The sequence below is a fragment of the Sebastes umbrosus genome, chromosome 17 (genome assembly GCF_015220745.1).
Source record: "Sebastes umbrosus isolate fSebUmb1 chromosome 17, fSebUmb1.pri, whole genome shotgun sequence".
In the NCBI taxonomy this organism is placed as follows: Eukaryota; Metazoa; Chordata; class Actinopteri; order Perciformes; family Sebastidae; genus Sebastes; species Sebastes umbrosus.
Genome location: NC_051285.1, coordinates 16,718,278 through 16,731,523, shown reverse-complemented (window position 1 = coordinate 16,731,523; position 13,246 = coordinate 16,718,278). Strand labels below are relative to the sequence as shown.

Sequence of the window (13,246 nt, the reverse complement as noted above, 5' to 3'; positions counted from 1 at the left end):
GGCTATATCATTTTAATCAATCATTGAGTGGCATCTCATGGGATTTTCAGCTATGACTGTAATAAATAACTTATTAAAAAAATACACAACAGCTACAATGCTGCATATTAACTAAATACAAACATAATTTCTTATACTATGTATTTAGTTTATACTATAAATACAGCTACTATACTATAGGATTATGGTGCCCAGTAAGAGAATTTACATTAAGAGAGAAGAAAATGAGGAGGAAGAATTGTTTAATGATATGTCAACATTTTCAAAGACACATCACAACAAATAATTGAATGGCAGAACAAATCTGTATTCAGATTGATCATGATACCCTACTAAACATACCGTGGGGTAGTGAAATGGTCACAAATTGAGGTAGCAATTACAAAATATCGAATGGAATTACTCCCCAAACATTCATATAATATAGGGAGGGGTACATTTAGTCCAAAATATTATCAGGATTATGAAAATATATACTGAAATCCTTCAAAGATTTACTTCATATTGCTGCACTCATTCATGAATAATAGGCCTTTTCCACAACAGACATTTTTTACTTATTATAATATGAAAAGTACAAGTGTTCTATTCAAGTGTTCCAGTAAGCCATGACAGTGTGACAGTGAGCCAGCATGCACAGTACCAGGATCCTGAAAGTAAAGCAGCTAAATGGAATGCAGCCAATCATTTTATTACTTTTCCTACTGCGACATGTCAGGCCTACAGTAGGAGTGGGACATACTGCACATTTCATCAATGGGTATGGTGTGTTCAAGGTGTCAGTTTATCAGGAGAGCACATTTTATTAGAACGCACAGTTTAGATTGACAAAGTGAGAAAAGTAATGGTTCGCATTTCATCCGTGGTAGAAAACTAAACATTTAGTTATATTACAATTCACCACTTTTTAATGTGAATCTGAAAATTCAGCTGTTTTTCAGAAGAATGGTGCCGACTGCACACTCATGCAAATTCCTGATCAAAAATTAATGTAGCACATTAATAATACAAGATGAAGTAAAGGTGCTCTGGCAGCGGTGGGTTGGTGTGTAGAGTCCACTGGGTGGAGCCAAAGAGAGTCATTCACAGTTTGAAGATGCAGTAAAAACCGAAACTTCAGCCAGGTGCTACACTTTGTTTGGTCAGTCTGACCACTCGTTTTCGTCCAGCTCAGAGTCGTCATCAGAGTCACTGTACTCCACGGCGATGCGTCGGGACAGGATGGTGGCCACATCGTTCCCCACCGGCTCCCGCTTATTCTGCTGCTCCTGCTGCTCTTGAACTTTCTTCAGCTGGATGCCTAATAAGGGCACACATACAGTATATTAAAATAAGATCACATATTGTACACCTGTAACGCAGAGCATACGCAGTCAGTTTATAGTTTTGTACAATCATGTCTGCTTTTATCTGACCAGCAGAAAAACAATGCAGAATAAACCGCGCCCTGACTCACCCATTCGGATGGCGGACAGCAGATCACTTCTCCCATCTCTCACAGGTTTAGTCTCAGCTCTGTCGCCTACTAGGTGTGAGAATGCAGCTGGGGGAGGGAGGGGTGGAGGTGGGGGACCTGGGGGAGGAGGGAACATGTGCAGCCCTGGAGGAGGTACAGGTGGGAGCTGGTAGCCTGGGCCTACGTGCAGAACTCCATTATGCGGTGTTGGTGGTAGTACACCCAGTGGATAACCAAAGGCTGTCTGGGCTGATGGGATGGGTGGGCCCGTGGCAGGAGGTGGGGGGAGAGAGCTGGACGATAGAGAAAGAAAGAGGATTATGCTGCAGTGGAAAAGAGATATTACATTTAATTTGTTCTCTGATTATGCAACAAAAGCATACTTGTAATCTGCAGTTGGACGTATTGAGCCGTTCATTCTGTCCGCAGTGTGAGGCTCTGCCGCTGCGGCGTAGGTTACTCTCTTGTTGTAGTTGACATCAATGCTGTGGTATTCATGCTCCACAGGTGGCGAGGGGTGTGCATTCCCAGGCACGTAATCACGTGACTTGGCACGATTACAAGCAGCGTGGGCAGGCAGTGGAGGGACGGGGTAGTCTGGGAGGTCAGGCCTGGATAAACAATGAAAAACAGAGAGCTTCTCATGCAGATGCCTACACATATCCAGATGGTGGATTTGTTGTTATAAAATCAAAACTGAAGCTTTTACACAACAGAGATATTACTTTTTGAGCCATGAAAATAGGATCTACCCCCTCTACTAAAGTACAGTGTATATTTTATTCCTCCCAATCTTTGTCTTTAATTTCACTGCAATTTCCAGAAATCTACATTTGGATTATCATATTTCTCTATATAACACAGTTATACAATCTTTCAAAGGTAGGTTTTTAAGATAAATGTTGCCTTCTTTTTTTTTTTAGATATTTAAAGATATTTAAAACTAAAGATTGAGAGGAAACATAGGGACAGAGAGATAAGGGACATTTTATGTCACCAGGACAATTCTTATGATATTTAAAGGAACAGTGTGTAACATTTAGGGAGATCTGTTGGCAGAAATGGCCTGTCGCCATCTTGGTTTTTAGCCGTCGCCATCTTGTTTTTGCAATCAGAAGTTACACGAGAGGGTGGACCTAGGTACAACCGAATGCTGAATAAGACATTTTTAGTCGACCAAATTGTTACAATTAACTTTCATGAACAGAAACCACACTGTGAAAGGGTTAAAGTTGTAAGATGAACACACGGACAACTCCCAGACCAGACAACGCCTTGGTAGTGACCTGTCAATCACAAGGTAGCCACACCCTAAAGCATCCCCTGCTTTATGGTGTATTTGACTCTAAATGGGACCATAATTTACTAAAGAACATCATGCTGTATTGAAGAAGACTTGAAACTAGCGATTGAGACCATAAACTCATGTTTACCATGTTTACTGAGGTAATAAATTAAGTGAGACGTAGAGTCATTTTCCCATAGACTTTTATACAATCAGCCTTCTTTTTGCAACCAGAGGAGTCGCCCCCTGCTGGCTATTAGAAAGAATACAAGTTTAAGGCACTTCAGCATTGGCTTCACTTTTCAGACCTGGAGGTAGCCCACATATACGGAGCGGTTCCTCTTCACGGAGCCGGCTGCCATGTTTCTGCAGTATCCCGGAACAGACAAACCAACAATGGCTCTAGATAGGGACATTTGCATTTCCACCGTAGTTCTCTTACACACTTGCCACATGGGAGAAGTTGGTTGCCATCTGCAACCTCACTGCTAGAAATTGCTAAATCCTACATGCTGCTGCTTTAATTTTTGCACATTTTTACAGTATTATCCCGATACTTGATGATTTTCATTGTGGACACAGGCAAATACACAAATTCTCCTTTTGCATCTCTACTTCGTGTCAGAAAATAAGCACTAACCTGCCGTCTGGGGAGAGCGAGCCCTCAGACGACGCCTCTCGGCGGAGACTCTGCGGATGGCGGTGATCTGGACGAAGTTCTTTATCGAATGCCATCATGTTCCACTCTTGCCGGCGGTTTCGAGCCTTTCTGACCTTCTTCACCTCGCGCGGAAGGGTGCTGTTTTCCACACATCGTTTCTGTTCCTGGGAAAAGTGGATTGAGGGACAGGAAAGGAGATGAAACCCCACTTGTCATAAAATACATAAACATAAAGCAGTGATTAGAGTGTGCTCTCACTCTTTGCCTCCGCCTTTCTTTCCTCTTTTCCTCCGTGTCCTGAAGCATTTTCTCTTTCCACAAGTCAAAAAAGTACGACGGGTCTGAGTAGAATTTCATCGCATCAGTGGAGTCCTCTCTGTATTTAAAAAACTATTTTGCACATGAACTGAGACAACTGAAAACCTGTTGATGTTGTAGTTTTTATAACACATGCAGTACCTGTAGGCAGTGAGGGTGCTGAGGGGAGGAGGCCTGTCGCTGCTGTTGTGCATCTCAGCCACTGAGTTCGGAGTGCTGCCTTTGGACAAAACCTGCTGGTCCTGGACGGTCGAGCCTTTGAACGCCTTCCTCATGTTAATGTCCTGAAGAGACACTACAAAACAGAAAGACAGGCATTTAAAGTTTGATATAATGACCGTGAAAATGAAAATAAGACATTACATCAACAGATTTCAAGTGTACTAACCCTCCTCCACGCTGGAGTCCAGCTGGGTGACCTTGACGGCCAAGCGGTCAATGCGGTCTTGGAGAGAGTTGGCGCGGCCATAAAAGGTGTTTGCCTCGTTAAAAAGCTCCCCAAAAACGTTTTCTGCATGTGTACCTGCAACCGGAAGGAAAAGGAAGGAAGCTCTTAATACATAGAAAGGTGTTTCAAACCTCTGAGGTAAAAGAAAGAAGTGCAGCATATTGCATGACACAGGAAAATATTATATCTTATCATGTTTGTGCATTTCTGAATCCATTCTATGTCTCTGGATTATACACTAGCATTAAGTGTTTGGTCCCAGCACATAACAGCATTAATAGCACACGTCAAACAGCTCAGATCCACTTAATGTGGAAGCTAACATTAGACTGCCTCTGTTTGTGTCTCCGCCCACTCACTCTCTGTCTTATCTGCCTGTGATACAAAGCTTTACGGTAAGCTCTAAGCTCCTGTAACTTCACTAAATCCACACACACACACACACACACACACACACACACACACACACACACACACACACACTCACACACACACACTAATCAGAGCATCCATGGGCCAGATGTCCAGGAGTAAATTTGCTTCCCAAAATAGTCTATCCCTCTACATTTTTCTCTCTGTGCTCCACACATTTCAATGCACACGCTGTAGTACCTTCACAACAAACACACACAGGTATACCAATGCTTTTATAGACATTGCCACACATCATTAACCATTTAACTACAGCTGGCAATAGGGATAAAAATATCACAATATTTTTGACCAAATACCTCAATATTGATATTGTAACAATATTGTAGGGTTGACTATTGGTGCTCTCACAAAATATTTACACAATGCAATTTTTGATAAATAATCATCAGTAATGTAGCTATAAAAACTGAGTGGGTAAAGGCAAATAATAGAACAGTTATCGGTCACATAAGTTACTGTAATGCAGCCTTTAAAACCAGGACAACACTTATGCCATATTATGATATTACGATATCCAAAATCTAAGACAATATCTTGTCTCGTATCACAGTATTGATATAATATTGATATATTTCCCAGCCTTTATTTAAACCACTCTGTTTCTGTACAAATCGATTGATTAGAGTGTACAGTATAGATGTCAGCGTAGGATAATAATGTACATTTACTCAAAAAGTTAGATGATAATTGCTTTACTTTTAATGTGTCTTTTGGTTTGTTAAAAGCCTAAAACAATCAAAACTGGCATATGGTAATTGTTTTCTGATAATCACATTCCAAGGATTAAGGAAATTTAAGCACTCCTAACACAGTATAGAACTTGTTTTATGCTAATTTGGGGTGATTTTGCTCAAAGGTTGGAGCAGGTCATACAGCTTCCCTCCTGTAATGAGTTCACATTAAAGAAGCACCTGAACTTGATTTGACACAAACATTGATAAATATGAGTTACTGTGATCATACTCAGGCTACTGAGCTGGCGGATGATGGCAGACAACGTGTTGTTGGTCACACATTCCAGCTCGTTGCCAATCCCATCAGGCACTGCGTCGTGGCACAGGTGCCGAGGCTGAATGTTTCTCTTGACCAAAGGCATGACCCCCGCTCACATCTCAGCCACAGCAGCACCTGCCGGGGGTCAGAGGACAGCTCATTGTATACTACAGTACAACCTGAGGGTAGAAATAGTAACACATTAATCCATATTCATAAACAACATCAAGTGTAATCACAAATGGTTTCTAAATGCATTCAAGTTACACTGACCTACAGTATGCATTAAGCATTGAGTCCAGGTTAATGCACAAAACTGTTACTGTATCATTAATGATTTCCAGTATTTCTGTACCTTCTCTATAATTTCACAGGTATCAGATACAAATGAACACTAATAAAATATATAAAAAGCTATTGTAATTGTCTATTTTATCAAAACTGAATTTAACATTTAAGTAAGCAGTCTGTTATCCTTTTTTGTTTTGATTAGTTTAAAAAGAGTCATAAAAAGTGTAGACGGCATCAAAATCAGAATTAAACCTTTTATGATTTTGTTACATTTGCTGTATTGAATATTGTGTCACTTGCTGTTGAATGTCACAATTTATCACCACCTATCAAAGTGGTACACCTATTGTATGTTATTGAGCTTTTTTTTAAGGATTAAACATGCTCCACAACAGCTGTTATATTTGGCGAGCTTATTGTGACAAAGGAGGTGTGAAGAAAACAGACTTTTAAGTCACTTTGCACTCCTTTATTGAATGGACTTGAAACAAGAGATTGAGTGTTTGCCAGTAATTACAGGTAGGGGCGAGCCAGCACTCTAGTAACAATAAGAACATCAATTTGCCATAATTACCATCATTTTCATATTCTGTGCACTCTGGCAAACTAATCAGAGAGACCCCTGAATGTTTGATTACACTGCTTCACTGACAGTGACAGTTTGGAGCTGTAACACCAAAATGAAGTTCACATCCTCACATTTTTAACAAATATGAAGCATGATATGAAGTCATAAATACAGGGGCCAATTTATCGGTTTCTAGGACAGCAGTGTATTCTTTGGCTGTCTTATCAGTGTACCGCAGCAGACAGTTTCCACCTGTTTATCAATTGAAGCCTAGCAAGCAGTTTGTTCCTCATTTGAGATGTAACAATGACAGAAATAAGAAATATATATATATATATATATATATAGCTCTGGAAAAAATTAAGAGACCACTTCAAAATTATCAGTTTCTCTGGTTTTACTATTTATTGGTATGTGTTTGAGTAAAATTAAAATTGTTGTTTTATTCTATAAAATACTGACAACATTTCTCCCAAATTTCAAATAAAAATATTGTCATTTAGAGCATTTATTAGCAGAAAATGACAACTGGTCAAAATAACAAAAAAGATGCAGTGTTTTCAGATCTGGAATAATGCAAAGAAAACAAGTTCATATTAATTTTTAAACAACACAATACTAATGTTTTAACTTAGGAAGAGTTCAGAAATCAATATTTGGTGGAATAACCTTGATTTACAATCACAGCTTTCATGCGTCTTGGCATGCTCTCCACTAGTCTTTCACATTGCTGTTGGGTGACTTTATGCCACTCCTGGCGCAAAAATTCAAGCAGCTCGGCTTTGTTTGATGGCTTGTGACCATCCATCTTCCTCTTGATCACATCCCAGAGGTTTTCAATGGGATTCAGGTCTGGATATTGGGCTGGCCATGACAGGGTCCTGATCTGGCGTTCCTTCATCCACACCTTCACTGACATGGCTGTGTGGCATGGAGCATTGTCCTGCTGGAAAAAGCACTCAGAGTTGGGGAACATTGTCAGAGCACCAAAGAAGCAAAGAAGAGCCAGGCTGAGGTTTGCAAAAGACCATAAGGATTGGACCATAGAGGACTGGAGTAAGGTCATCTTCTCTGATGAGTCCAATTTTCAGCTTTGCCCAACACCTGGTCGTCTAATGGTTAGACGGAGACCTGGAGAGGCCTACAAGCCTCAGTGTCTCGCACCTACTGTGAAATTTGGTGGAGGATCGGTGATGATCTGGGGGTGCTTCAGCAAGGCTGGAATTGGGCAGATTTGTCTTTGTGAAAGACGCATGAATCAAGCCAAAGTACAAAGTTGTCCTGGAAGAAAACTTGCTTCCTTCTGCTGTGACAATGTTCCCCAACTCTGAGGAGTGTTTTTTCCAGCAGGACAATGCTCCATGCCACACAGCCAGGTCAGTGAAGGTGTGGATGAAGGACCCCAAGATCAGGACCCTGTCATGGCCAGCCCAATATCCAGACCTGAATCACATTGAAAACCTCTGGAATGTGATCAAGAGGAAGATGGATGGTCACAAGCCATCAAACAAAGCCGAGCTGCTTGAATTTTTGCGCCAGGAGTGGCATAAAGTCACCCAACAGCAATGTGAAAGACTGGTGGAGAGCATGCCAAGACGCATGAAAGCTGTGATTGTAAATCAAGGTTATTCCACCAAATATTGATTTCTGAACTCTTCCTAAGTTAACACATTAGTATTGTGTTGTTTAAAAATTAATATGAACTTGTTTTCTTTGCATTATTCCAGATCTGAAAACACTGCATCTTTTTTTGTTATTTTGACCAGTTGTCATTTTCTGCTAATAAATGCTCTAAATGACAATATTTTTATTTGAAATTTGGGAGAAATGTTGTCAGTAGTTTATAGAATAAAACAAACATTTTAATTTTACTCAAACACATACCAATAAATAGTAAAACCAGAGAAACTGATAATTTTGAAGTGGTCTCTTAATTTTTTCCAGAGCTGTATATATATATATATATATGTATATATATAAATAAATATATATATACACATATAAATATATGTATATATACATATATACACATATAAATATATATATATATATATATATATATATATATATACATATTTTTATTTTTTTTTACGAGCAAATCAAGTGCTTTAGAGCTACATAGCCTACAGTCTAAACAAATAGACAAATTAAAGATCCCCCTAAACATGTTTTAAGACATATACTCTGCTTTGAATAATTATTCACAAAAAAGTTCAATTATCTTGTTAAAATTATTTAAATTACATACGCTATCCTTCATTTATGAATATGCAAAATCATCATTATCATCACCATTATTATTATTAATAATAATATTTATATTTATATTAATATTAAAAATAATAAAATATTAAATTATTTTTTTCAGGTGAGCGATTTCCCATAATTCATTGCGTGAGCGTTAACCGCACTCTGCTACTAGCATTAGCTATATGCTAGCACGTCGGTCCTCTGCTCTGGAGGCTCTGTGAAGCGGCTGTCAATCACAGAGCTGTTTGTTCTTCTTGACACAAAGTTGAAACGTCTATACAGCAGGTAACTTTTTCAATACACGTACACGAAACACGGCAATATAAAACTATGTGTCAGCGGCATCAGAAGATTCTAAAAAGCTCAATAGTATCTATCCTACCATAGAGTTGCCGCTGGGTTAGCTTGTTAACGTACGTTTTGTGACGTCAGCACGCCGGGAGGGAGCAGTGAAAGTCGGGTCCAAGTGGTTTTATCCAAATCAAACAAAGTCTTTGCTGGCCTGCTGCAGTCGTGTGTTGGACATTGTCAGTAGTCATCTCTGCAGGGCGGAGTTCACTCTGACAACAAACCCCTCTGGTCCAAATCACAGCTTGAGCCTTGAGGGGATTTAGCCAGCAGATTTACTCCCGTCATCCAATCGCTGTCATCATGCCAGCCGTCCGACAGCCAGTGATACATTAGTCCTGTTTTAATGCGCTGGAAGTCATTCCCTGCCTTCTATGAATTGGATATTAATGTAGTATTTTCTAATTATCAATAGTAACAATAATCAAATCATGGCTGCAACATTATTGATTAATGTGCTGATTAGGGCTTGTTTTTCTCGATTAATCGATTTATAGCCTAACAAGAGGTCTCAAAATTACTTATTTTGTCTGACTAAGAGTCCCAAATAGAAAAAAAAATATTCAATTTATAATGTGATTATAGAACAGAGAAAAGCAAATCCTCACTGTTTGAGAAGCAGTAAACAGTGGATGTTTGGCATTTTTCCTGGCGGACAATTTTTTAAAATTAAGGCTGTCAATCGATTAAAATATTTAATTAACGTGATTAACCGATGGTTGTCCATAGTTAATCATGATTAATCGCATATTAATCACACATTTTTTATCTGTTCAAAATGTACCTTAAAGGGAGATTTGGCAAGTATTTAATACTCTTACCAACATGCGAGTGGGCAAATATGCTTGCTTTATTATGACATATTATATATAGATATTACATTATTATGCATATCTAGTATGCATATATTTATTATTGGAAATTAATTAACAACACAAAACAATGACAAATATTGTTCAGAAATCCTCACTCGTGGGTACCCATAGAACCCATTTTCATTCATATATCTTGAGGTCAGAGGTCAAGGGACCCCTTTCCTCGGCAAAATTTAATGTAAGTTTGGAGCGTTATTTAGCCTCCTTTGCTTTGCTTCGCCTTAGCTTTAAAACTGATCTCACTACAACCTCCAAACGATCGATTGCGTTAATGTGTTAAATAAATTAGTGCCGTTAAAACAAATTTGCGTTATCACGTTAACTTTGACAGCCCTATTTTAAATACAAATTCTGTTGATTTACAAATTGATTAATTCACTATAGCTTCAGCACTAAAATCAAATTAAATTCATTGAGCATTTCATTTTTGCAGAATGTACTTCTAAGGTCCAAAAGTAGGAGACATCTTGTTCCGCAGCCTTCCTTGTACTCTTGATTATTCCTCATGTATTGCACTCAGCATTTGATTTGCTCTTTTCTCACAGATGGCATCATCTGGATTGTGGGAGGGACTAGTGTAACCCAGATATGAGGGCTTAAATCTTAATATGTAGGACGCCATAGTACTATAACTCATAGTTGGTACAGGAGTATTGCTTGCTTCACACAGACATTGTTTAATGCAACTATCTTGGTGTCATCTGCCTTAGAGATGGGTTTAAAATGCAAAATAACTCATTTGCATGAGTGCTGCTGTAAGTGGGAATTTTAAGCAAGTAAGCAAACTTTATTTACATGGTACTTTTCAAAACACAAGTGTAAGAAGAAAGGGAGAAGGGGGGCAGAAGAGACAGTATATAAAACTGGAAGAAGCAAGTATGCAACCCACAACATAAAAGTTTTAAAATAGAGATATTCTATATTAAGGCAGGTGCAGGAAATTCAGTGGAAGAAACAGCAGAGCAGCCTCACATTTGATTATAGCTCCAAAGCTTTATTTGAACTACAGTATATGTATCAACACAAAACTGATTACAATATGTCACATACAATAATCTCTATTTCTGTCTGTCCTTTTCTACATGTACTCTTGATGGTGTCAGTTTGCTATTAAGCATTTCGCTGAGGGGTCTTCCATATTTTAGACAGTGCCATAATCTCTTGGCCAGCTCAGAAGTATTAACCCCAATACAGTACTTACCCTCCCCATTATCGCCATCATTGACCCTGCTGGTTTCACATCACACAATGTAGCCAACCACCAGCTTACCCACTTACTGCACACCGGCCCTAACACTAACACCTCTATCATCCATTACACACAGACGCCCAGACTGCCTCTCCTCTGATATTTGTCCTCCTATTATGGCTTTCTAGTCCTACTCCATATTGATCACTGCCAATGCCTTGCCAGTTATTACCCAGTGAGTGAGCGCCACACACACACACTTACACACACCGGGCAGTGTCATGTGCAGCAGTGTATAAATCCTCATGTTTGTGTGTGTTCATATTTAGCTTTGAAGTTAGAATAATTCTCTAGTATAATTTGTATAAAACCACAAATAACCTTTTAAAGAGATGCTGTCTGTGGAGTCTGTAGATTTGAAGCAAAGTGGGAATAATCAGACAAGCACCCACAGTTGAATAAGTGATTCAGGATCCCTTTACTTGTGGTATCCATGTCTGGCAGAGTCATTAAACATTTAAATGCTCCATTCAGTGTGTTGGGAACTTTAGTCTTTAGAGTTGTGTCTCCATAACAGCCCTGCTCATGTATCATCATTTTATTTAAGTTAATTTACTCGTTACAAAGCGGACTACTTGCATGTCTTCTGTGGCTCTGAAGGGAGCTCTCCAAAGTTTGAAAAAATAACCCTGATGATGTCTTCTAATCTAATGAAAGTTGACAATATAAGTTGCATTATGGGAAATATAGGTTGGAGCGTTATTTGATCCATATCAGGGACTACAAGTCAGGACATCTCAGCTTTTTCTGCTTTGATTTTGACATTTTTTATCTGTTTTTTGTGACTCCCCCAACTTTATGGAAATACTAAATCGCTGGAGTACCCTTTTAAACTCCACTGAAAAGAAAAGTAAAAAAATGACGTAAGACTGTAGTATTTAACTTCTTTATTTATCTGTCATTAAGTTAAAAATTAGTCATCTGATGCTCATACTGTTCACCTTCACTTTTCACTTGGTGCCATCTGTTGGTTATCGTTGGTAGCACAAGTGAATGAGCACTTAATCTGTGGGTTAAAATATACTGTATGTCCTTTTAGATGATTGTAAGAATTTCTAAATATGTCATTAAAGAGAGCTGTAAGCAGTTTAAAAGGATTCTTATCTCTATGAATATGTATTAAATGTTGACAGGAGCTGCCCTATCTGGCTATGTAATGTGTGTATTTCATTCATTTGTTATTCTTGTCTAGGGTAACACAGTATCTGAGGCTTGCACAAAGACAGATATGTCCAAATGAATATGTTTCTCCATTGAATAGATCCTGTTGCTGATCAGCCCTGTGAGCGATGAAGAGAAAGTTAAGGAGCAGCACTTGAGTTAACCGAGTCCTACTCTTCCCCTCAGACAACCAGACAACCAGAAATCCCAGGTAGGAGAACGACTTCCCAATACTCCATTGACACTTTTATAAAAACATTTATAAGACTTAAAACTTAATGTGAATATACAGTATAGTGCCATTAAAAACACATTTTCCTTTTGTATTTGGGGATATGACAAAACAATTTCAAAACAAGATCCTGGCTTTTTTCATAGCTTTCGACCATTTCACACGGTCTTCATCAGCAGAAGGAGTTTGCTCTGTCATGTTGTCTCAATAGCTGTTATCACATCATCCATAGCACTTTTAGGACTTCTCATCTGTGTGGCCTTTAAGGTTCTCTATACGACATCCAGAGCATTAATATAGCATCAAACAACTATTTGTTATGTAAAGACAAACGCTCTGGACTGCTCTCATAAGGCAGTTACAGCTGATAACGCTGTCGCGTGGTTGTGTAGTGTATAACCCACCTTCCGGTTCAGGTTAACACTGTTAGCTCTGTCAGCACTGTTTCCGTTGTTTTCACTGCTAGCACCATTAGCCGCGAGCTGCCGGTTCAGCTGTCGCCATGTTGTGAACTGTGTGGAGGCAATAGAAATACTCCCAATCCCTCATTTAGCACCTTTTTAAATTATGCTTTGAAGTTCATTCTTGAATTTGCCTATAATAAGAAGAATAAGTAATAATCCCAACCCAAGTCAACGTCTACTTACTAGCTTTTTTGGGAGCTTTCAACCATATC

The 13,246-nt window shown here is 38.9% G+C and overlaps 1 protein-coding gene across 5 annotated transcripts; it reads right to left on the bottom strand.

Annotated features, from left to right (window-relative positions):
• Positions 1-231: 231 nt before the first annotated feature.
• On the bottom strand, positions 232-13,042 carry wasf3a (WASP family member 3a). Of its 5 annotated transcripts, none has more exons than XM_037748700.1 (9): positions 12,975-13,042; positions 5,567-5,731; positions 4,109-4,243; positions 3,862-4,015; positions 3,661-3,778; positions 3,382-3,566; positions 1,840-2,067; positions 1,457-1,749; positions 232-1,300 (listed from the first exon to the last, which is right to left on the bottom strand). In XM_037748700.1, exons 2-9 carry the CDS (start codon positions 5,697-5,699, stop codon positions 1,143-1,145), a joined length of 1,404 nt encoding a protein of 467 aa, XP_037604628.1. In that variant the 5' UTR covers positions 5,700-5,731; positions 12,975-13,042; the 3' UTR covers positions 232-1,142. The 5 variants fall into 5 exon arrangements, with proteins under 5 accessions (XP_037604628.1, XP_037604626.1, XP_037604627.1 ...); XM_037748698.1 differs by lacking the exon at positions 12,975-13,042 and adding an exon at positions 9,088-9,340 and having other exon boundaries at positions 5,567-5,775; XM_037748699.1 differs by lacking the exon at positions 12,975-13,042 and adding an exon at positions 9,088-9,340.
• Between the last annotated feature and the right edge of the window lie 204 nt (positions 13,043-13,246).